Source organism: Staurois parvus, unplaced genomic scaffold (genome assembly GCF_062004578.1).
Source record: "Staurois parvus isolate SC_StPar_1 unplaced genomic scaffold, SC_StPar_1.0 ptg000005l, whole genome shotgun sequence".
Lineage (NCBI taxonomy): Eukaryota > Metazoa > Chordata > Amphibia > Anura > Ranidae > Staurois > Staurois parvus.
The window spans coordinates 12,575-39,718 of NW_028317801.1; the positions used below are offsets into that span (position 1 = coordinate 12,575).

Genomic DNA, 27,144 nt, shown 5'->3' on the forward strand with positions numbered 1-27,144 from the left:
AGGTCCAACAACTATATTTTACTTAAAAAAATCTTGAGACAATTGCTGAGTTACCTTTAAAAGTGCTAGTTGTTTGGTTCTCTGGATGAACACCCTGCATACTTAAGTGTTCAATTGTTTCTCTTACAATAGTTTTTCTAAAATTAAAAAAAAATCCTACTATCTCATTCACATTCATCTTAGGAATCCAGTTCACACAATTGTGGCGTTAACGTGTTATGCCCATTGGTGCACTGCAGTGCCTTGAAGTCTGAATGACACCCAACGCCCCTTTCCAGTGCAGCTGTATGGATGAATACCTGTTGTGCATTGTGGTGTAGTGTTCTAAGCTCCCAAAAACACTGCATGTGTGATTTTTGGTCTGTTGTGGTGCATTAAGCAGACAAGTCAAATGAATGGGCTGGCCTACTGCAATGTTTGTTAACACGTGACAAGAGAGCAAAGCGACATGCATTTATGCACCACAGCAGATCAGGCAGGAATGAAAAAGGTAGCTGTAATAATTCAGAATCTGGAAGCACAAATGATATATCATTTGGACATTAACCTGTGTCTGCAGAGTTTTCTGGTTCTGCTGCCTCAATTCCATCCATACTATCTTCATCCTCCAACGTTGTTTTTCCTCTACTCCGAGGCCTATAAAATAAAAACACCATAACGTAAATCACTGCATGTGTGTGAACTTGATAAAAGAAGTAGAAATAAACACAGACTAAAACATACATAAAACATAAACGTTTCTTTAAAAATGTGGCTCCTTGCATGACCAGACAGAAATTCTAGAATGCGGCTTACCGCCAATCAACCAATCCCCAGGTTGGGTACAGGTTTATATAACAGGTGTTTTAATAAGGTGCACAAAAGTGAACCAGTCCTTTAAAAGCATAACAGCTATTAGGAATACATATAGTGTTGTGAAAAAGTATTCGCCCCTTCCCGATTTTTTTGCATATTTGCCACACTTAAGTGATCCAGATCAAACAAATTTCAATATTATCCAAAGATAACCAGAGTAAATACACATCAGATCTCAATGGGGAAAAAATCTCCTGCTGGATATCTATACTGATATGGACTGGGTAATGTGTCAGAAACGAAAGTATGCCCCATCGTTTGATGGAAATGAAAATTATCAACCTACAGAGGACTGAATTCAAAGACAGCCTGAAAATCAAAGTGAAAAAATGATGCAGAAGCAGGGATGTGTGATTGCTATCGCCCGACGCCCGGGACATGCAGTTTCTGGGTGCCAGGCAACAGGTTTTTTTTGTTTTTTTTTTACATGTAGCCCTTCTGCAGGCAAGCAGCAGGGTTAAGAGCAGTCGGCTCTAAAGGGGACCCCCCTCCTGTCGTGGGCTGTCCTGTCCCATCCCACTGCAGTATGGGGCCTGTCCCCAGACTCTCTGCAAAACTCCTCACCCTCCCTGGAAGTCACTGCCAGGCAGTGCGCTCCCCTCTCTGAGTCCTCAGCATGCCGTACAGTGAAGTCCAGTCCCATCCCACTCCAGTTTGCAAGCGTGGGGGCCATTCAATGGTATCAATTCCTTCATCCTCCAGGAACTGCCTGCATACTCTCACTACATGAGGCCTGGCAGTGTCGTGCACCAGGAGGAACCCAGGACCCACAGCACTAGCGTAGGGTCTGAAAATGGTAGTCAGGATGCCATTGTCTAGCCTGTAGAGGTCTGTGCATCCCTCCATGGATATGCCTCTCCAGACCATCACTGACCCACCACCAAAACAGTCATGCTGAACAATGTTAGAGGCAGCATAACGTTCTCCACGGCTTCTCCTGACCCTTTCATGTCTGTCACATGTGCTCAGAGTGAACCTGCTCTCATCTGCGAAAAGCACAAAGTGCCAGTGGCAGACCTGCCAATTCTGGTGCAAATGCCAATGGACCTCTATAGTGCCAAGCAGTGAGCACAGGGCCCACTAGAGGACGTCGGGCCCTCAGATCACCCTCATGAAGTCTGTTTCTGATTGTTTGGTCAGAGACATTCACACTAGTGGCCTACTGGAGGTCATTTTGTAGGGCTCTGGCAGTGCTAATCCTGTACCTCCTTGCACAGAGGAGCAGATACCGGTCTTGCTGATGGGTTAAGGACCTTCTACGGTCCTGTCCAGCTCTCCTAGAGTAACTGCCTGTCTCCTGGAATCTCCTATGTGCTCTCCAAACTGTGCTGGCAGACACAGAAAACCTTCTGGCAATGGCACGTATTGATGTGCCATCATGGAGTTGTACTGCCTGTGCAACCTCTGTAGGGTTCAGGCATCACCTCATACTACCAGTAGTGAGGCTGACCCTAGCCAAATGCAAAACTAGTGAAAAACAGTATGAAAAGATGAGTAGGGGGAAAAAAAATGCCAGTCGCCTCCACCTGTAAACTATTCCTGTTTTGGGGGGTCATCTCATTGTTGCCCATCGAGTGCGCCTGTTGCTAATTTTATTAACACCAAAGCAGTTGATTAACAACAACCCCCGCTACTTAACTGTCCAGATCAATATCCCATATATATATATATATATATATATATATATATATATATATATATATATCCCCTCCCTCCTAGATTGTAAGCTCCAAAGAACAGGGCCCTCGAACCCCTCGTGTATCGCATTGTATTGTTATTGTAATGTCTCATGTATTGTCTTCCATTGTAATGTACAGCGCTGAGCGAACTGTTGGCGCTAAATACTGTATTATAATAATAATATTAATAATAATATATATATCATACATCCTAAAAGTCTTCATGGACATTTTTTTCTCTTTCATCTGGTGGAGGGGAAGAAGGGGTTTTCTCAGCTAAGTACCCCATCCTGCCTGCATGCCTGAGCTAAGGGCAAATGGATTCTAGGAAGTAGATGCTACATAAATCATCTGCCCTTGCTCAAGATGTTTTTAAAAAAATAAAGCATGGAGACATGGATGGGTGGGTTTGCTTTGAATACCAAAAATGAAATTAATAGCATTTTCAGTTTGTGATGCTCATATACAATTAAGTTCTGCTTTAATTACTAATACGGCTAAAAGAAGGTCTGGTAAATACAGGGAATTGCTGAAAGCCAGGCCACCTTCTGTGCATGAAGATGGATAAAATATAGCACTACCACAAATGATTAGCAGACATTTTCATACTGGAACTGCATTTTTCTGAAAAAAAGAAAGATGCATGATGTGCTGTCAGGGCAGGAAGGCACAGTTGCAAAATTCAGTTACTGGTGTTTTCTGCTTTCCCACCACATCTTTGTAATAGGTCATTAAAAGCGATGCAAGGATCTACATACAGGTCTACAGGATCAAAAACAGCACTTCCATTAACCACTTGCCCTCCTGAGGATTTACTCCCCTTCCTGACCAGGCCATTATTTGCGTTACGGCACTGCGTTACTTTAACTGACAATTGCGTGGTCATGCAACTCTGCACCCAAATTAAATTTACGCCCATTTTTACCCACGAATTGAGCTTTCTTTGGTATTTGATCACCGCTGCATTTTTTATTTTTTGCGCTGAAAAGAAAAAAGACTGACAATTTTGAGAATATTTTTTACTTTTTGCTATTAGACATGTCCAGTAAAAAAAAATTATAAATCAAATGTCGTCATAAATTTAGGCCAAAATGTATTCTGCTACATGTCTTTGCTAAAAAAAAATCCCAATACGTGTAAATGAATTGGTTTATGTGAAAGTTATAGCGTTTACAAATGGCGGTTTTTAATTTTTACTAATAATGGCAGTAATCAGTGACTTATAGAGGGACTGTGGCGGGCATTCTGACACAGGGGGGTAACTGACTTGGAGTCACTGAAACCACGTCGGAGATGCTCGGCAATCACCGGGCACCGGCAAGTAATCAGCAGCCGGGAGCCGGTGATTGACAGCCGAGGCCACGAATGGCAGCACGGGTAGGGCACCCACCCCCTACCTGGTAATGTGTATCTACACACGTGATTTTGTACACCCGTGCCGCCCTGTAGCAGTATATCTGCTATAGGACGGTCAAGAAGCGGTTAATGTACAACACGCTAAACAGAACAACGTCCTAGGAAAAAAAAACCATCCTGGTGACAAGCATTTAACAGGGTTTCCAGCAATAAAACAGAGATAAATAAGCAGAATTACCTTTATCTGCTATTAAAAAAAAAACAGTTATGGAAAAACAAACTTAAGAGTGCATGTAAATGAAACTTATCAACGGAGAAAATTAAGCACAAATAAGTAAACTGTGGGTCTGAACCCCAAATGGCAGTCAGATTACAATTCTGTAATCTCCATATGGTTGGGATCTTTTCAGAGCCTGGACCAGCTTCGTAACATAAACTGACTTCTGCCCGCTGTCAGCTGAAAACAGGTCAGAGGAGTGCAGTTCGTCCTGTGATCCATAGGAGACGTAGAGGCAAAAAAAGCTATGGCTATTAATGAGCTGCAGAGAATGTCACTTGTATTCATATACTCCTTACTCTTGAAGAATGACAAGGAAAATAATAAATTGTGCTATGAAAAATGGGATTTGCAGCTCACACATCCACCACTGGTCTATATAAAGTCTTCTAAAGGTAAATCATCTTTAAAAGGAACACTCACTTTGCAGCCCTTATACCAATTCCTAATATCTACTCATTATTATATATTAACTTAGGATGAATAAGGGGACACCAGTCACTTATATAGGTCAATTCCCGTCGTACATTTACTTTTCTAATACAGTGGATATAAAAAGTCTACACGCCCCTGTTAAAATGTCAGGTCTCTGATGTAAAAAAATGACAAAGATAAATAATTTCAGAACTTTTTACACCTTTAATGTGACCTATAAACTGTACAACTCAATTGAAAAACAAACTGAAATCTTTTAGTAGGGAAGTAAAAATAAAAAATAATGCAGTTGCATAAGTGTGCACACCCTCTTATAACTGGGGATGTAGCTGTGTTCAGAATTAAGAAATCACATTCAAAATCATGTTAAATAGGAGTTCGTACACACCTGCCATCATTTCAAGTGCCTCTGATTAACCCCAAATAAAAGTTCAGCCGTTCTAGGTCTTTCCTGACATTTTCTTAGTCGCATCCTACAGCACACTTATGCAACCATATTATTTTCGTTTTTTATTTTTACTTCCCTCCACCTAAAAAATTTAATTTTGTTGTTCACTGAGTTGTACAGTTTATAAGTTACATTAAAAGGTGGAAAAAGTTCTGAAATGATTTATCTTTTCTAATTTTTTTATATCACATAAACCTGACATTTTAACAGGGATGTGTAAACTTTTTATATCCACTGTATATCTGTCCAAAAACACGCTGCCTGCCATTGGTGAACTCAACTGGATAATGTTAGTTGCTTTGTCACCATGTTCATCCTTCTGCATTCACAATGTCTAATGCACTGACCCCCCAGAAAGCAGGCAGTACATAAAGCCAGTACCTATTGACCTGACTTCTTATTTCACGTCAGTGACTCAAAATACTGAAGCCTGAGGATTAGAATATCAGCTACTCAACTAGTGCTTTCAGGTATAGCAGATTACATATTTGTAATAGACTTTTTATATCCACTGCATAGTCATTTACAGCGCCTGACCATCTTTATCTGAATCCTTCACATGTATAGGGAAGGAAAGGAAGAAGGATACTGAAGGACCCTATTTTTTTCCAGAAAGCAAACCACAGAAAATGTTGCGTTTGGCCTGCCTTGGCTAACACAATGCAAAAGGCCATGCTGCACCCAAAGAAATCCATACATTGTAATAGGATTGTTAGGACAAAGCAATTTTATCTCTGAAAAAAACGTTTAAATGTATAGAGTTCTCTATCATGGTCAACTGATTTTCCTTGCATCAAAACAGACAATGCTACCACTTGGATGTGGCAAGTGGTATCAACAAACAAGTTTTTTTTTTTCCATCTGATCTTAAAAAGTATTAAAACCCAAGTCCACAGCACAGGTCAGTGAGGGCGTATTTCAATTAATGCTTGTTAAAGCAGACCTTCCCCCATGCTTTCAAAAACATTCCTCAATACAATTTTGTACCCCCTCCTTTGACACAATCACATACTTTTTTGGTAATAACCTTGTTTTCATCTTGCCATCTCTTTGCTGCCATATTTCTCGCCTAGGTAAAAATGACATCACCTGGACTGGGTGTGCATGGCTGGGATTTGTGGAGCATAGATCCTGCACATGCACCCCCAGCACTCTAACAGGATAGCAAGCATAGCCATTCCTGTGGCGCTTATGTTGCCAATACTGGAACAACGAACAAAATGATTCCACACTAAAAAGCTGGATGTACTGAGAATCCCGCACATTGGCATCCAGTGCTCTATCGAGGAATCATTTTGTTTCCACAATGCCATAGTAATAGCACAATAAGCAGTGCTGGATGCACATGCACAGGACTGGCAAGGCCACATTATATAAGATGGCAGTGCAGAAAAGAAAAGGATCTCTGAAAGTTCAATGCAAATTAGGTAAGCATGAATAAAAAATATGGTTTTTTTTTCCTCCGTTACATTAAAAGAAAAATTACTATTTTAAAAACACCGTTTTTTCATTTATAACAAACCACTATAAACAGGGCAAATCACATACAAAATATGCTCTTTTCTAATACAATAGCATTTCAGGGTATAATCCTAAAACGTAATTATGAAACATTCATACCAAACGTTCTCTGGTGAATAAATCACTATCATTTAAACATGCACCAGGAAGATTCACTTGCAGTGGATGTCTGACCAACTGCTTTGTAAATGGAAGAAGTGCTTTTTTTTTTTTGCATCTCGTCTTTAGATGCAGAGAAAATATATTTTCAAATAGGAAGCCTTGCTAAAGGTAAAGAAATTATAGAAAAGAAAATACCTGGTTATACATCAATATACAACTCCTGGGAAGGCTACATCCCCACTGCCTTCCTCTGCACTGCCATACATTGCTGGAGGATCACCCAGAATTCCAGGCAAAGGTCTAGGAAGTAATAAGTGACAGATTCATTTGCCCTTCGTGAAAATGGCCACCATGAGAAAAATTGGAGGGAAAAAAAAATAAGGTATATAAAGAATAAAAAGTCTGCAATTATTGTATGTATCCGTTTGAGGTATGCCATTGCTAATATCCTGGAGTTGGTTTTTAAGTGCATCAAAAGGTAGATTAAAAAAAAAAAAAAAAAAAAAACATATTTAAACAGCTCTATAAGTATTAACTCTTTCACTGCCAGGTCCTTGCGTCGTACAGACCTGACAGCTAGTGTTTTACACACACAGTGTGGGTATATCTGACAATCAGACTGCCTCCAGTCAGATGAATCCAGTGACAGATTGCCTTCACACACCCCAGTAACAGGTAAGAGTGGACCCCACCATGCTTGCCATCTGCGAGCCCAGGACCAACACAACGGTGCCACCGGGCAGAGGGGAGAGAGCAGACTTATTTCCACTGTCCTCCCTTTCTTGGTGCTGACCTGGAAGCGACGTGTGTGAGGTCACTTTCGTGTTCCCCTGTCAGTTTTCCCCAGCTAGCATGGCCGGGAAAAATCATCACATAGGGGACCTTTTTTGTCCCGTGTGATTTAAAAAAAAAAAAAAAAAAAGCACATAAAATCCCCCCCCCCCAAAGTTATTTTTAGGCCTCCCACCCCTGCACATATGCAAATACAAATATAAATGCAGTTGTCTGGTGCACTTACACATGAATGCGTTGATTGCAATACACCAGACCTCCTCTGTAACACTAAACCGATGACTTTTAGGGGGCTTTTAAAGAGTACATGGGGATGAACTGGCACAAGGTGACTGTTGTCTGTAAAAAACAATAGCGGGACAGTCCACTGGTGTATCCAATAGGTTCTGTGCCAGAACACCTCCCAGTTTCCACTAAAGGGGGGCCTTCTGCAGCGAAGAAGCAGCAGTCCCCAAGGAACATGCAGAAAAGGATAAAAAGAGGCACCACTAAGTGAAGACTGTTTTAGATTTATTAAAAGACAAATTAAAATGCACTCACATGTGTAAAGTAGACAGGCACATCTAGTATCAAGTGAAGTCCGAGATCAACAGATGTCTCTACTGCACACAACACAGTCTTCTTTCTAGGTCCATAGCCAGCTGGGTGATGTGGGAAGACCAAAACAAGAACTAGAACGCACGTGGGGCGCAGTTGGAACGCAGCACTCGACGTAATGACATCACCAGACGTGATGCAATGGTGTTTTGGAGCATGCGCGCAAAAGAGTGAGCGCGCTTCTTTGTCAAGCAAAGCTTTGAAAGCGTGGCCTATAAAAAAATATAGGGTACTGAAGTTTGTCGCCATTTTCCGGGAGCCCACAAATTTAACCTCCCTAGCGGTCTGTGCTCAAAACGGTACTTTTTTTGCATGGAAATATGTATTTTTTTTATTGTAGGCCTGTAATTTTTAGGAATAACTCACTGAAATCTGTCCGAACAAGAGTCTAGTAAACATCCCGGGTATGATAAAATTTGAAACACGAAATCCTAAATTATAATTTAATAATCATAAAAAATAATATAATAATAAATTTAATTCAATAATGTAATCAAACCAAAAACACTGAAATTTGAAATATAGCGCCAAGTTCGCACATCACTGAGCAAAGTCGCAAAATCGTTTTCAGTGTCTGATGATGAATTTCCCCACGAATCATTATCACTCAATTCTGCAAGTAGTTCTAATTTACTATCGCTGTTCTCTAGCTGGTCTAAAACCAATTTTGACCTAAAGGGACGCTTTTTGGACGCCATGGACATTTCTCAGTTTCCAGGTAGAAAGAACAGTATAAATGCAGGCAGGGCACAGGACAAAGCACTAGGGACAAAATGTATGTGAAATGGTTTGATACAGTAATGTTTTACTATGTGATTTTAGAGAATTTAGTGAATGTCACTTTTTGTCATTCAAATTTCCTGCTAGTTCCATCCCCCGTCCCAAAGTCGCAGGGGATGGAACCCAGAAGACAGATGCTGGCATCCGCCGGAGGACAATACAGGGGACACTGCAGGAGGGACATCGCAGGAGCACAGGACAAGGTAAGAGAAGAACAGATCCCAGAGCGGAGCCGCATGGTAAGCTCGAGTGTAGCTCGGGGTTACCGCTTTTGGTACTGAAACTTTACCCCAAGCTACACTCGGGAATACCGCCAAGGAGGTTAAGTTCTGACATGTTTGGTATCTCTTAGTGCAACCTCATCTTTTAGATTTTACCAAAAATTGGTTAATTTATTGCATTTTGGGTGCCCTAAACTTAACTTTAGTATATTTTTTACTGAAATTTTGCATTTCCTAGCACTTTGCACTAATATTCTCTAGGGCATGGGTGTCAAACTGGTAGCCCTCAAGCTGTTGCTAAACTACAAGTCCCATGAGGCATTGAAAGATTGACAGTTACAAGCTTGACTCTCAAAGGCAGAGGCATGATGGGACTTGTAGTTTCGGAACAGCTGGAGGGACATCAGTTTGACACCCCTGCTCTAGGGTGTCTGCTTTCAGAAAATATATATTTTGGGGTTTATACAATCTCCAGGCCTGAAATTATTTTTCACACATGGGCGCAAACAATGCAAAAACAGCTCCGACAGTGAAAGGGTTAATACACAGTGTATTTCTTAAATAAAATAGTTATGCGAGTACCTGAATTTGATACTAGCTACTTGAAGTTTCTGTACAGCAGAGCTAGAGTGTGAGATGAAGCAGCAGAAGCCAATCAGATCATGCGCTGACAAGAAGTATTGCCAATAGGAGGAGAAAGAGTGACAGAGAGAGGAGAGAGGTTCATCAGTGGGCTGCTTCTCCCCTTTGTTCACTCGCAATGCTGGGGAGCATCCAAGACAACCTATGCCAAAAGTGCATGTATTACATAGGTTGGTTTTGGTTTTTTTCCCAGACATATACCTTAAAAATTTACATTTAACTGATCAACATTTATTTGACAACTATTCACAAACCCCAGGAAGCCAACACTATCTAATAGCTGAACTCCATGAGTGTGTTTCTCTGAATGCTGGTGTTTTAGTTTCTTAGCAGACACACATACAGCATAGTTCTGCCTAACCACAATGTAGGCCAAAATGAGTTGCTGGGGTGTTATTTATACAAACAACAGACTGTGGTCATCTGTCACAGCCTTTGGCAGAGGTGTGAGCTGCCACATCTGATTACTTATCACACGAGTCTTCAGATGAAAAGTTATGGGAAATGTAGCAACTACAGAACTTGTTTATAAACTTGTAGACTGCCATTAAAATCATCTTTTAATGCCCATCAATCTTTTTCTGCCCATTCATACAGGAGGTTCATCTATCTTTAATAGGAATCACTTTTCACCAAAACTTTCACAAAAGGGATTTAAAAAAAAAAAAAAAAAAAAAAAGACTTTTTTTAACCACTAGCCTACAGGGCACTTATACCCCCTTCCATCCCAGGCCAAATTTCCAGCTTTCAGCACTGTTGCACTTTGAATGACAATTGCGCGGTCATGCAACACTGTACCCATATGAAATTTTTATCATTTTTTTGTGACAGATAGAGCTTTATTTTGGTGGTATTTAATAACCTCAGGGTTTTTTATTTTTCTTAAACCAAAAACCACTGAAAATTTGGAAAAAAACTACGTTTTTTTCTTAGCTTTTGTTATAAAATTTTGTAGATAAGTGATTTTTCTCCTTCACTGATGTGCGCTAATGAGGCTGCAGTGATGGGCACTGATAGGCTGCACTGATAGGTAGCACTGATGGGCATTGACAGGCATCACTGATGGACATTGACAGGCATCAACGATGGGCACTGAAAGGCAGCACTGATATATGGCAATGATAGGCGGCACTGACTGCCACTGATAGGTAGCACTAATGGGCACTGATGAGGAGACACTGGTAGGTGGCACTGATGGGCATTGACAGGCATCACTGATATATGGCACTACTGATGCATACTGATAGGTGACACTGAAAGGCAGCTCAGATGGGCACTGATATGTGGCATTGATGTGGCACTGGCAGGTGGCATGGATGAGCACTGAGCACTGGCACTGATGGACACGGACAGGCGGCGCTGCTGGGGCTACACAGATCATCAGGGCACACTGATCATCAGTGCTCTGATGATCTGTGTAGATGTCCCTTCCGAGTAATGCTGATAACCGGCATTTCCCTGTTTACATGTGATCAGCTGTGATTGGACACAGCTGATCACATGACCGAGCAGACATCTTCAGCTCTTTCCGTGGATCGGTGATCCGCTGTGTCCGGGGGACACAGCACACCGCCAAATGCCGTGCGCCCTGGGAGCCGCGCATGTGAGGTTAGAATGGGAGGATGTCATGATGTCCTCCCAGAACGAGAGAACCACCTTGCATCCGTCATATTACTATATGGTGGACGGGAGGCGGTTAAACAAATGGGCAATACCACCATGGAAATAATTCTATGGAAATAGCAAGTTCTGTAAAATTAGAGACTGAGAAAGCAGTCTGTGCACATTGAACATTCACCTAGACTTTCATCTCTTCTCGGCCATAAACAAACTCCAGCCAAACCTATATCTCGTTTTAGATTAAGTGAGGGGATGGTCACAATGTTATCGAAACAAAAAGGGGGAGTTTTTTTGCCAGGAATATAACCTCCCCCCTTTCTTGCTGTATCCAAAATTTTAAAAAAAGCCACTGTCACAATGTGCAATGTCGTAAAATAAAAAGTAGAACTGCAAAAAGATTCTGAGAAAATGGTGAAATTCTCCCTATAAGATAAAAAAGAAAAAATGAACAGAGGAAAGAAAACCTTCTATTCTAATAGCTGGTATACACAGGCCAAAATTCTGCCCGATTAACAGAAACTGGCTCATATCTGGCCCGTGTGTACAGCAGCCTGTCCGACAGAAGCCAGCCTAACGACCGGCTATTATCGAATGGGTGTGCTGGAAAACCAGCATCTGACCAGCGCTGGCAGCCAATGGCTGTGAGTGCTAATTAGTGTGTTTTGGCGAAAGGGGCAGTCACCCTGTCAGAACACAATAGCTCAGTGGAGATTGGCACACTAACATCAGTTAGTACGGCGATTTCTCATATAAATGTGCACCTTTACAAAAAAAACAAGACATTTCCTATTACAAGTCTTTACATAAACATCCACTGTCTGGTAACTGAAAGAGGAACAAGAAAAAAAGTGGAGCTAGAGACCCTTTAATGCGCACTAAACGCTCAAACAAGCTGAATAATTTCCTGAACCAGAGGTTTCCGGGTGATAAGTAAACCAATATTAGTAACATAATAAATAATGTGGTCACTATACCATAATAGGATCCTGACACACCTACTCACATTGTATGGGCTCACTTTCAGGACAATGATAACTGCACCATTTACACATATAAAATGCCTTTGCATACAGAAACTTAGTTTAAAAATGAAATTTATGCAAAAATATATAGTATTTAACATACAGTAATACCTCGGTTTACGAATTTAGTTCGTTCTTCAGGCCTTTTCGAAAAATTCGTAAACCGAAACACCGTTTCCCATAGGAATGCACTGAAAAACAATTACTCCATTCCGGAGGTCAGAAAAAAGTAAACGCTACTAAAATACAGCATGAATTATTTTATTAAGTCATGTGGTATTTTAGTAGTGACAACCATGTGTTAATGCTTCAGCTGTCAGCGGAGTTCCCCACTGACAGCTGAATGTAAACAAATTGCCGGCAAATAAAAAAAAAGAAATTTTAAAAAAACGGCATGGGGTTCCCTCTCCGATTCATACCAAGCCCTTTGGGCCTGGTATGGATTTTGAGGGGAACTCCCACGCCAAAATGTAAAAAAAATTGAGTTGTCCATACCAGACCCTTTTCCGAGCATACAGCCCGGCAGGTCAGGAAAAAGGGGGGGGGGGGACGGGGGGACGAGCAAGCGCCCCCCCAACCATACCAGGCCGCATGCCCTCAACATAGGAGGGTGCTTTGGGGGAGGGGGGGTGGCTGCGGGGGACATTCTTTTCGTTTTTTCTTTTAATAAAGGACTTGTAAAACACTGTGTCCTATCTTTTTTCACACTACACTTTGTTTTTTGTAAATGAGTAGCGGTACCATGTACCCTCCCATACTCATTCACATGGGGGGCTTCCAGATTCTGATACACCCCTTGCCCACAGACCCCCACAACCACCGGCCAGGGTTGCGGGGAAGAGGCCTTTGTACCCATCAACATGGGGACAAGGTGCTTTAGGGGGGGGGGGGGAGCCCCCCTGCCCAAAGCACCCCCCCCATGTTGAGGGCATGTGGTCTGGTATAGTTCAGGAGGGGGCGCTCGCTCCCCCCCTGACCTGCCAGGCTGCATGCTCAGATAAGGGTCTGGAATGGATTTATGGTTTTTATATATTATGGTGCTGGTTTTTAAATGTAATTACCGCTTTGTTTTTCTTCACTATAGTTCAAAAATTCAGCTGTCACTTTCACCCCAGCTAAAAGAGAGAAAGTTTTCTGTTAGTTTATTTCCCCAAGTTAAAAGAAACAATGTTTCCGTTTAGTTTCCTAAAAGAAACAAAGTTTCCTGTAACTCCTGGGAAAGTGACAGCTAACCTTGTGAGCTATAGTGAAGAAAGAAAAAAAAGGATGGCAATTGCATTTAAAAATCAGCACCGACATACACTTCATATTGCGAAAAAAAAATTGTAAACAATTCGTAAACTGAGGCATTATTTTCAATGGATTTTCATTCGTAAACCGAACATTACGTTAACTGAGGCATTTGTAAACCGAGGTTCACCTGTATGTGTTTATCATCCACTTTTGATATTAGCAAAAGAATTTAAAAGGAGAAATACGGACTCGTATAAAAAAACAAAAAACGAGCATCTATAACTAATCTCCATACTGTAGCATTAATCTGTACAACTGGTATATTTTTCATGATACTGGCTAAACACGTGTAAATTTTTATACAACTTTCTAGATATTCCCTATAACAAGGTAATTATTTACTTTCTGAGCTCAGGTTAAACAGTGCAAAAAGCAGGCTTGGGGAGGAGGTGGTTAATAACTAAGTATAGGTCTACTGAGCTGAGAGAATTCATATGGTATATGATTGCTATGTGTATGTATGTATGTATGTATGTATGTATGTATGTATGTATGTATATCTCCAGGAACAAACTTTAACCACTAGCATACAGAGAACTTATACCCCCTTCCTGCCCAGGCCAATTTCCAGCTTTCAGCACTGTTGCACTTTGAATGACAATTGCATGGTCATGCAACACTGTACCCATATGAAATTTGTATCATTTTTTTGTGACAGAGCTTTATTATGGGGGTATTTAATCACCTCTGGGTTTTTTTTTTTTCTTAAACCAAAAACCACTGAAAATTTTGAAAAAAAAAAAAAAACTTTTCTTAGTTTTTGTTATAAAATTTTGTATTTAAGTGATTTTTCTCCTTCACTGATGTGCGCTAATGAGGCTGCAGTGATGGGCACTGATAGGCTGCATTGATGGACACAGATAGGTGGCACTGATGGACACTGATGAGGAGGCACTGGTAGGTGGCACTGATGGGCATTGACAGGCATCACTGATGGGCACTGAAAGGCGGCACTCACGGCCACCGATAGGCAGCACTGACTGGCACTGATTCGCAGCACTGATAGGTGGCACTGACTGACATTGATAGGTGGCACTGACTGGCACTGATGGGTGACACTGAAAGGCAGCTCAGAAGGACACTGATATGTGGCATTGATGTGGCACTGGCAGGTGGCATGGATGAGCACTGAGAGCTGGCACTGATGGACACTGACAGGTGGCGCTGCTGGGGCTACACAGATCATCAGGGCACACTGATCATCGATGATCTGTGTACATGCCCCCTCTGAGAAATGCCGATTAATGGCTCTCCTCTCCTCACGAGCTGTCAGCGTGACAGCTCGTGGGGAGAGAAATGCCGATAACCGGCATTTCCCTGTTTATATGTGATCAGCTGTGATTGGACACATCTGATCACATGACCGAGCCGACATCTTTGGCTCTTTCAGTGGATCAGTGATCCGCTGTGTCCAAGGGACACAGTGCACTGCCGATCGCCGTGCATGAGCGGTTAGAATGGGAGTACGTCATAGGACGTCCTCCCAAAACGAGAGAACCACCTTGCGTCCGTCATATTACTATACGGCGGGCGGTGGTTAAAGTGAACCTCTCTTTTAATGTTACAAGTCTGCAAGAATAAATTCCTGCAAGTAAAAATATAAAGCAAAAAGTATAATTGTCAATAAAGCGCTACCTTTTAGGCTCCATGCGCATGGGGCATTTTAATAACGCTGGTAAAGTTAGCTGTGTAAAGCCACGTTAAAAATGTGAGTTTTTCAGTGTTTTTTTGCGTTTTTGCATTAACATTTAGGGGCATTTTGCTGCGTTATTTTTTTTACTAAAAAAAATCATTTTTTGCTCTAAAAATGTCCAAAAACGCCGGTTTGCCGTGTTTGTCAGCATTAGAACGTTTTTACAGCTAAAAAAAACTCTTCTAGAAGCCCACTAGTTCTCGGGGGGGTTTTCTAGCCAAAAAACGCTGAGTCTGAGTCTATGCATGGATGGACACAGGATAACATGCTGGGGAGGGGGTTTACTGGCTGTAAAAAAAAACTTATAATTACACATGCAGCTCCTGAGCTCCAGTCAGGTGACTGTTGCTAGGCTGAGATGATGCAAGGAGAAAGGGCTTAGGCTTACACTTGTGGTTGAGGACCCCAACCACTTGCCCTTAAGCTGTTATGGTAGCACACCAGGTTGTACAGAAAATTATATACTGTTGACTTTGGCAGACAGTACTGAAAGGGAAATCCACCACAAAACGCTTTTCAGAGAGTGACGCAAGTATAAACGACCCCCTAGTCTTCACTTTCTAACAAGTCACAAGGTGAGCCGCTGCAACAGGGCCTTATCTGTGTCAGACTTTGTGAACACAGCCAAGAACTGCACAGCAGTCAAAACTTACATGACCGGATCTTCTCTGAGCTAGCATCTCAGAAATAAAATGCCAACTCTAAATAATGCCTCAACAAAGATATCTTCTTTAAATAAAAGTAGATGAAAGTATTGTCAAGAAGAGTACTGTGATCTCTACGAGTAGTAATATATACTGGTACATGTAATACATACACATTACTTAGCAAGCAAGCACTTGTGAAAGAATGGCAGCCCAACACACTAAGCCATTCAATTCTGAATCTCCATGTGAACCTGGTTCTCCACTAAGCAACTGTGCTGCCCCTATAGGGCTATATAGCAGCAAACCTATGTAGCCATATATTACTCTTACAATGCCTGCTAACCTCACTGCTGAGTCAATGGTGCCCAACCCCACTCTATCCCTCTTCCCAAACATCTTATGCAAATACATTTTCTAGTACATTCATACGTTTATGTATGCTCATCCTGTGACAGTGTTTGGGTTTGGTGGTACGGGTCAGCCATTCACTAGGTATTAAACTGTGGGATGGGGTAGCTATGTTGAGGTGTTTCTCAAACAATGATGTCATCTACAGCTATCTATACAAAATGTAGACTACCAGCTTAAACCAAGTAAACATCATGCAGAAAGCAACAGTCACCTTTTGTTTTGACTGATCAGTACAGATGAAATGTAATCAATAAACTTGAGTAGATGACCTATATACAGCTGAAAATATTAGATTCAAAGCACACAGAAGATGCTCTACACCAGTGGTCTCCAAATTGTGACCTGGGGACTGGATATGGACTATTCCTCCCGCCAATAGCAATGATGGGGCACTATTCCTCCCACCATTACCAATGATGGGGGCACTATTCCTCCCACCATTACCAATGATGGGGGGCACTATTCCTCCCACCATTACCAATGATGGGGGGCACTATTCCTCCCACCATTACCAATGATGGGGGGCACTATTCCTCCCACCATTACCAATGATGGGGGGCACTATTCCTCCCACCATTACCAATGATGGGGGGCACTATTCCTCCCACCATTAGCAATGATGGGGGGCACTATTCCTCCCACCATTAGCAATGATGGGAGGCACTATTCCTCCCACCATTACCAATGATGGGGCACTATTTCTCCCACTAATGCTATTGATAGGATACTATTACTCCCACTAATACCAATGTTGGGGCACTAGTCCTCCCACTGACAAATTATATTTGTATTATATTGGATTTTTTAATTAATATGAATTTAAAGGATTTTAAAAAACACAATCCAGCAAAATACCACAAAAATTGGACAGAAAATAAAATATATATAAAATGAAAAAACTTAAATAGAGGCACTTTTGCACTGAAGTCAATAGGTGGCGGTTTTGCGCTGAAATCAATGGAACAAGATTTTTCATTGAAGTCAATGAGACACAACAATGCACTGAAGTCTATTATCAGCACTTTTTTTTTCTTTAAAAATACGCAAAACACAGATAACTCCATTTTCAGCTGATAAGTCGGTGCATCACTAATACCAACGATGGGGCACTCTTCCTCCCACAGATACCAACGATGGGGGCACTCTTCCTCCCACAGATACCAACGATGGGGCACTCTTCCTCCCACAGATACCAACGATGGGGCACTCTTCCTCCCACTGATACCAACGATGGGGCACTCTTCCTCCCACAGATACCAACGATGGGGCACTCTTCCTCCCACAGATACCAACGATGGGGAACTCTTCCTCCCACAGATACCAACGATGGGGAACTGTTTCTTCCACTGATACCAATTATAGGAGACTACTCCAACTGACCATTAAGCCTGAGGCCATATTTATTCTCACTGATGCTGGGCCTGGTACATTTTCAACCCCGACTGGCCACAATACGGCCCCCCTAAAGTCTGAAAGACAGTGAACTGGCCCTTTGAAAAGTTTGGACACCCCTGCTCTACACAATACATACTATACATCAATCAAATGGTGCTGTCCTTGTGCAGCTACAACTTCACATCAATGTTTATACATCAGATATTACAACTGAAGTCCAATTCAATTTGCCTTTCTGGTGCAATGTGTTAAGGCAGTCCATTCATTCTGAATGTGCTACCAATGCACAACTAAGGATCAAAAACTGTCCATACAGCTTTTTTTTTTTTCTCTGATGTAGTGCGGTAACATGCACTGTGATGCGATGGAACAGATGAGTATTAAAGCTATATTTGCCTTAGGCCTCATTTAAATGGACGGCTAATCTGGCAAAATTTATACCAGACTGCATTCAGCAGGCAATACTGTTGCCAAACATGACCCACTCAAGTGAATGGGATCGTACTACAATGCACAAGGTTGCAGTGCGATGTGGCCAGCCTTCAGGTAGTGAGCAGGCCTCTGAATTGCCTATCAAATGCCTCTAGAAAACAATCTGTGCTGCAGTGGTTGGTTAGTGTGCCTGTAGTAAACCTGGATGACACCCCCCCCCCCCCCCCCCCCCCGTCCCCCCCCCCCCGTCCAGACCAGCTCGATTTGATTGACAGTGGTCCTGTCTCTAAAGAAATAGTATCTGCAGACATCAGCAGAGCCACTAGTACAACTCTCCCTGCCTTTCTGCACAGCAGTGTGAAGAAAGTAATTGTGGTGACATGACCACTGGATGCAAGGATCCAATAGACATTAAGGTGTTTGGGGGCTTGTGAGTTTTGTGGTCATTTTAGGGCTATTTTACTGAAATGATGTGAGTTTCTGCTACCTATGCATCACATATATTTAAGTGATTTATCCAACTGATAACACTGGTCTACAAACTTTGGGAAACTATTGACCTCCAAGATAAAATGTGCTTATTCTTACATATTTTGATTTGTTATATTAGAAAACAGGTGATAAAGGTGCTGTTTGGCTAAAGTTTTCAAGATATTTCACAATAAAGATTTATACACAGGCAAGCATATTTGCCTACAATGGAAGGAGGTGTCTGATGATCATGATGCCTCGTAACATAGAGAAAGTACAGGAGAACAATGAAAATGGTACCACATGGAAGTGTATAAATTTATCTTCACTTTGAGACTAAAGAATACCTAACTGTCATTTATTGTTCTTTCATTGCAAGATACATTTGTCTTGGTTAGATCTACACATCATACAGTAACATCTGCTGGCTTGTGAATATGTCATTGCCTAACATTTCCAAGGAACAGTTGCATGATATTTTCCCTCATAAGCCAAGATGCATCTAAACTGTGTAAACGCCGAAAATTTCTACATTTGTGGTGAGGTTACATTTGCATCTCAAAAGTGCAGTATGCCGGCAGTGATAAAAAAAGGCATACCACCTAGATTTTGGATGCAAAATAGGTGATCAAGACAAGAGTTGGGCCACTTATTATTGTTACATTATATGTGCAACTTAACTGCATCATTGACTAAACAAGAAGAAAAAGTCCATACCTTTTGCAATCCCAATGGTGTGGGGGGAACCCATCATAGTAGCGACTACTAATTTTCCATTATTCCCCCAATTGCAAAGGGGATGTCAAGAAAAAAAGAAGTGGTGGACCATGGAATAACCAAACATTCTATCCACACTGTGTCCTGTACCCCATAGTGAGGTCTTGCCAATTCCAAATCCACCAGAATCCTACTGTCTAAACTCAGATGATGATAAAGACGATGAGCAGGATGCAGCTGATCCGGGGCCGTCGATGTCAGCGACCCAAACGTTAGCCCATCATATGCTCCTTCTAAACCACATCTAATTTCAGAGTGAACTAAATGACCTGGTCAGGGATTTGGAATTGCCTAACAGTAAGGCAGAGCTACTGGGCTCCAGATTACAATAGTGGAGCCTCTGTTGTCAGAGTGATGTCAGCATAAAGCATGAAAATGTTACATGAAAGACAAATAATTAAAGTTATGTTATTGGTATCAATAAAAAGATACATTTATAATGATTGGTGTGGCACCATTTTCATTGCAATATCACATTTAGCAAAGTTATGAAGCATAATCGCACATCCCCTCGTAATTTTGAATTATTTTGACCTGAAGCTGTATCTTGGAAACTGGAGCTAATTAATACTCAGGACTTAATTTTCCTTTATTAATGACCCAAATCTGGTAAAATTTAGCTACTTTCATTTCCAAGGCTCTCTCCTTGTAGACAAGTGTAACATGTCAACAAAGGAGGAAGCTTCACTATCCCAAACCAACCAAAGCACCTCAAATTAAAATGCACACGGCACATTTATATTGTAACCTCGGGTTATGACATTTTAAGATAAATCTAGTCAGGTGACTACACTGAAGCACAATCTGGCAACAATCAGCCACTGATCAGTATCATCCAGGAGCTGGCACACCTTTCAAACATAGCCCAAGGAACGCAATTACACTGGCATTAAAAAAAAGAAAAGCAACAAGGCAATATTTGCAATTTTATACGTCCAGTGACTACCTGGCTCTTAGCGAGCTGCACACTAACCTGGGTGGAATTTACATAAAAGGCCCCCCACCACCACCCTGATGATGTCCTGCGGAGCATGCACATCAGAGGGCTGGCTGTAAGAACACAGAAGAGACAGCTGGCCTCCTGATGATGTCACAAATAAAGATGTCAGCGTAGGACCCAGTACACAGCAGTGGTGCAGAGAATCCCAACTGAACATCACTGGATGCGTATATGTATTGTGGACTAACTGATGTAAAAAACAAAGGGGGGGGGGGGATGTTCCACTTTAGAGCTGAACTCCACAAATATAAGGCACAAACAGAGCAAGGTATTCATTAATAAATCATTAAATGTAGTTATAGAACGCAACTAAAGTACCTAAATTTGAGTTGGTATCAGCCTTCTGAGATCTCCTAGACTGAGAAGGGCGGGCAGGACTAAAACCCAGACAGGTATGCTCCATGCAAATTGCAGATAGGCTAAAAAGAGCAAAGTGAGAGATGGCCTCCTAAGTCTCTCACTGCTTGTTCACTATCCAATCAGCAGGCGGGGGGTGGAGAGAGGTTAGCACAGACAAGAAGGCTACATTGGCACAAGTGATTAGTATGCCCTGCAAATTTCCAGTGTCAAGAATCTGTGTGTTCCTACGTCTGGAATGATGCCGCCGCTTGCATGTTTTCTGTAATTGGCAATGTGTAAAGGCTCTGTCACACAGCTCAGTGCCCTGATGTCACCACACTTAAACCGATGCAAAATTCAACAGACTACTACCACCTCTCACTCTGTGACTTGCCAACAAGTTACAATGAACAGTCCCAGTAAGAGATCAATGCAAAAGAGGTAAACTAAAGAAATACTTCCTCTTGCTTGCAACAGACGTGGAATAAATCACCCACAATGACACACTGTACACCTACCTTTACATAAAAGATTTTAGCATTTATAAACTGCAGTTGTATATTGTGGCATATCAGAAATGTATACATGCGGACTTGCAAACTCACTGGTGGGTCCCCTTAAAAAGTATAAAAGATCAAATCTGTAATATAAGAATACAGTGCCTTGAAAAAGTATTCATACCCCTTGACATTTTCCACATTTTGTCATGTTACAACCAAAAACGTAAATGTTTTTTTTTTTGAGATTTTATGTGGTAGACCAACACAAAGTGGCACATAATTGTGAAGTGGAAGGAAAATGATAAATGGTTTTCAAAATGTTTTACAAATAAATATCTGAAAAGTGTGGCAGTCATTAGTATTCAGCCCCCCTGAGTCAATACGTTGTAGAACCACCTTTCACTGCAATTACAGCTGAAAGTCTTTTTGGGGATCTCTACCAGCTTTGCACATCTAGAGAATTACATTTTTGCCCATTCTTCTTTGGATGGAGAGCGTCTGTGAACAGAAATGTTCAAATCTCGTTCAAATCTTCTCAATAGGATTTAGTTCTGGACTGTGACTGGGCCTTTCTTACACATGAATATACTTGGATCTAAACCGTTCCATTGTAGCTCTGGCTGTATGTTTAGGGTCGTTGTCTTGCTGGAAGGTGAACCTCTACCCCAGTCTCAAGTCTTTTGCAGACAGGTTTTCTTCCAAGATTGCCCTGTATTTGGTTACATCCATCTCTCCATCAACTCTGACCAGTTTCCCTGTCACTGCTGAAGAAAAGCATCCCCACAACAGAATTCTGCCACCTCCATGTTTAACGGTGGGGATGGTGTGTTCAGGGTGATGTACAGTGTTCATTTTCTGCCAAACATAGCATTTTGCTTTTAGGCCAAAAAGTTCAATTTTGGTGTCATCTGAGCAGAGCACCTTCTTCCACATGTTTGCTGTGTCCCCCACATAGCTTCTCACAAACTGTAAATGGGATTTCTTATGACTTTCTTTCAACAATGGCTTTCTTCTTGCCACTCTTCCATAAAGGCCAGATTTGTGGCGTGCACAATTAATAGTTGTCCTGTGGACAGATTCTCCCACCTGAGCTGTGGACCTCTGCAGCTCCTCCAGAGTTACCATGGGCCTCTTGGCTGCATCTCTGATGAATGCTCTCCTTGCCCGGCCTGCCAGTTTAGGTGGACGGCCGTATCTTGAAGGTTTGTAGTTGTGCCATACTCTCTTCATTTTTGGATGACGGATTGAACGGTGCTCTGTGAGATATTCAAAGCTTGGGATATTTTTTTTTTTTTTTTTTATAACCTAACCCTGCTTTAAACTTCTCAACATCTTTATCCCTGACCTGTCTGGTGTGTTCCTTGGCCTTCATCATACTGCTCGTTCACTAATGTTCTCTAACAAACCTCTGAGGGCTTCACAGAAAAGCTGTTTTATACCAAGATTAAAATTACAAACAGGTGGACTCTATTTACTAATTAGGTGACTTCTGAAAGCAAATTGGTTCCACTAGATTTTAGTTAGGGGTATCTGTGTAAAGGGGGGCTGAATACAAATGCACGCCACACTTTTCAGATATTTGTAAATAAAATTTGAAAACCATTTATCATTTTCTTTCTACTTCACAATTATGTGCCACTTTGTGTTGGCACATAAAATACCAATAAAATAAATTTACGTTTACGTTTTTGGTTTTAACATGACAAAATGTGGAAAATTTCAAGGGGTATGAATACTTTTTCAAGGCACTGTATAGCTTTGGGTAAAAAACCAAGTGGGAATTTTGATGCAGAATGTACTGCACTAGGTAATGTTTTGGCATTGTGAGAAGACACATGCAGTTGGGTCCAAACAAGAGTGAGTGTAACCGATACAGGCATTTGTCCATGAACATAAATGCAACATTTCAAAGGATACTGAAGCACTGCAACATTTCCCACAATCGATGATTTTATTTCTGTACAGAATAACACACTGCTAGCTATACTATCTATAACCTTGTAATTCTGATTGGCCAGTTTTGGGTTTCACACACCACTTCAATAAATTGACTCCAGGTTCACTTCAGGGTCCATTCACCCTAAAGTGATCCATTGCAATGCGTTAAAATGCTTTAATGGCCTGCGCTACATTAAGACATGATGCACACTGGACATTTGTGCCATCTCTCCTAGACACCTTTCCTCCTGTCAGCAGTGGCGTGTGGTGCATTTAGGTGCGCCAAGCACTTGGGCATTGTTTTATTTCATTGATGGGAATAATTTATTCTTGTCACTGTGCTTGGGCGCATTGACAAGCATTTACAAGCATTTGAGCACACCACAATGTGTGGTATGTGTGTTGCAGCTGCTGTGTGTTTTGCACTGGGGAGCAATTCTCATCAAGTGGTACTGCAACTCACTGCACACAGAGCATGTACATTGGTGTGCGTTGAGCCTACGCACGTAACATATGCATAATAGCATGAATTATCGCAACGCACAAGTGTGAACGGTTCTACAAAGATTCCATGATCACCTCTCTACCTGCACAGATTCCATGATCACCTTAAACAGATATGTGCAGCCTGGAGGTGGGAGGCAACACTGAAAACTGCAATGCTAAACCAGAAAATAGTTGTGGCAGAGGTGTGTAAATCTGAAGAGCAAAATAAAAGAAATTTCATATTCTGGCAGGTAAAACAGCTCACATTTATTTCAACCACAATAGATCAGTTGACCTGGATTTCAACTCTAAGGAGCCCACAGACATAAAATGATCAATACCTAATGCAGACAGATTTTCCAGGATCCTTAAATGATCTTTAAGCCTATGGGTTGCATCTCACCCAAAGGACCTCAGAGGAAATGGCCATTTTCGGTCAGTCCCTATTGTTTCCCTGAGATAAGCTGGGGAAAAGGCATCTGGCTGTGTTTCATCTTGCTGCCAACACAGGCATGAACATGGACGCTCAGACAATCACAGCCCTTGTATACTGCAGGTCCTGTTCACTGACCTCCCCCACTGAGATGAACTTTGGAACACCAAAACACACAAAACAGACAATATCTGTCCAAATCCAGCGTCACATATACAAAGCCTTGCTTTCTCAGCCCTGAACAAGTATTTAAACACTTCTTACTAGATTCAAATGCACATTGGCTTTATATACAGGGATCCATTCATTGTATCTTTGTCTGGGTCCAGTTATATCTGAAACCCATCCTATCACACAAATATCATAGCATTATAGAGCACACTCAAAAGCAGTTTAAATTCCTGTATAATTAGAAGTGAAAAAAGTTAATTCAGATGAGCATGCAAAATGACTGAACTTAAAAACACAGGATCTTGCTGACAGACGCTTGCAGGAAGATCCAGCATTTATTGGTGTACACATGTAACGTTTGTGCTAAGCTGCAGGCATTATCCCAGTATTGTTTTTTTTTAGCCAACAGTGGCTAATTAGCCATTGGACTTCTCTTACAATCAGCAGGAGGGGACGCCCCACATCCCGCAGCTCTCTCATACCACTGGGAGACCCAAGCAGCCAGCCGGCGCTTCCGCCAGCTGACCATAGAAGTATTCAGAGACTGGAACGGCTCTGGAAGAAAATGGAAAAAGCGGTTTCCCCCAAATGTAAACAGCACCATTTTTAAAAAAGTATCTGACCACACCCTTGCCCAGGGTCTAAAAGACCCTGCATGCTTCCTATGAACTTCAATGAATGTAATGCAATGCAGATCGCATTGTAATACATTCCTTCCTGGCTATGCTAGCCAGGGAAAGTGATAGAATGACCTGGGAGTGACATCAATACCTGGGTAACAGCAATAAAGGGAGGACATGTGTCTGTTCTCTTCCCTCCCTTCCATCCAGCTGGGCCCGCAGATGGGCAAGTGGAGCCTGGAATACATAGAGGGGCCCCCAATATCAGGGGCGTGTGGAAGCAATCTGGCGCCAGAGCAGCTGCCCAAATGCTTCTACCTGACAGGCAGGAGTTTGCTTGTCAGTTTTACACACAATTCTGGTGACTACAGCTACCGGATTGTGTGTAAACCCACACCAACTCCAGCCGGATACGGTCGAGCGCTTGCTGACATCAAAGGGGATAGGCAAACCGTTGTCTTTGCCTCTTGGTGGCGCATATCTCCACAGCTGCCAAAACTTTTGACAAATGGAGAACTGACATTCCTGACCTTATTGCTGATGACTGGGGGGATTGCATAGGTTGCTATGTAATGAACATGATTTCTGCTAGGGGTAGACTTATACAGCGTAAGGGTACATAGTAATTATTATACCCCGCAGAGGCTAGCAATTACACACCCCTCACTGCACCCGCTGTCACTCTTCTGGTACCTTTTTTCATATGGTGAGGCAATATCCCTCCATTAGCTCCTACTGGGAGACAGTCCTGGATGCCCTGTAGACCTTGTCCGATTGTCTATTGAGGTTTAATCCAAAATTTGTGATTCTGGGCTGCATGGATCTAATAGATATTTTAAACCGTGTCTGTTCTTTGTACTTTATTATGCCATAAGGGAAATTTTTTTGAAATGGAAAAAACTGCCCCTCCTATGGTAGAGGGTTGGAAGTCCGTAGTTAACGCGGTCCTGCCGTTGTATAAACAAAAAATTGCCCAAAAACTTTGATAAAATATGGTAGGCCTAGATTGATGCATATGGAATAACTGATGATGAGATGGCTGGAAGTTTAATTTAACAGTCTTGTACTAACTTTCACCCGATACTACTTTTCTCCATACAGTTCCCCTCCCCCCACTTTATTAGATCTGCCATAATGAGAGGTATGCTTATGGTATACTGTGTGGGTGGGTGTTTGCAAGAGGATGCTGCTGTGGGGGTGACTGCAGGGGTAACTCTGCACTGGTAACTTGTATTAACATCCCTCTGTGGTTCTCTGTAATACCCGTCATGTCTGTATGGGGTCATATGTCTATGTCACTTTGTTTTTGTACCATGTTGACAGTCATACTTGTATCTATATGTGCATTATACAATAAACCTATACCTGTTTAAAAAAAAAAAAAAAAAAAAAAAGCTTAGTCTTCTGCTGCAGTGTCCCTATGACTGTCACTATGAAAGGAGTAAGAGCAAACCATCTTACAAGATCATCAACAAATAAAACTGATAGACATTTCTAAAACTTTTTCCATTACAAATTCTTAATTTCCTCCTCAACACTGACATACAAAGCAAGGACACACTACATTGTCCAACAGTAAAGTGCACAATATAAGAATTTTACTGTGGGTGGATAAAATTTAAATGGTGAAATTAAATTTCAGATTTTATTAGCTGCTACAAAGGAACCACATATGTCACAACAATACCATTAAAGCCAGCCAGCAGCTAGCAAGAACCTTAACCTAGCTTGATCAACTTTATATATTGATGTTTACATCCAAAATAGCACATTTGTGAGATCAATAATAAACCCTAAAAATGAATGAAAAACTTTTTATTGATAAAAACTACCTGCCTGTATTAATATATGCTGTAAAATGGTTTCTGGCAATTATAGAGACTTTGGTGGAGTACTACACACCTGCAGCAGCCATGACAAGACGTTCATCTATATGTATAATGGAAACAAAGGGCTCAGAGCATTTAATGGAGGGTAGGAAACTCCAGACACTTTATGTGCAGTATCAACGCATGGGAACACACATTACATTGATGATACTGTGTGGTACCATTCATTTTGAATAGCACGTCAACTAAGGTAGCATACAAGTGTTGCAATGCACCTTAGTGCGTTGTGACAAAGGTTTTTGGGACTTTTGGTGCACTGGAAGCCCAATGAATTCAATAGGCTGCCTTAAAGCATCCTACAC

The 27,144-nt window shown here is 41.6% G+C and overlaps 1 protein-coding gene across 1 annotated transcript in view; it reads right to left on the reverse strand.

Annotated features, from left to right (window-relative positions):
- Window positions 1-27,144, reverse strand: part of LOC149474391 (histone-lysine N-methyltransferase 2C-like) — a 78,014-nt gene that overhangs the window by 9,145 nt on the left and 41,725 nt on the right. The window contains exon 2 of the mRNA XM_089652130.1: window positions 548-636. Within this exon, the coding sequence (XP_089508256.1) occupies window positions 548-636 (89 nt within the window). The remainder of the gene's footprint in view (window positions 1-547; window positions 637-27,144) is intronic.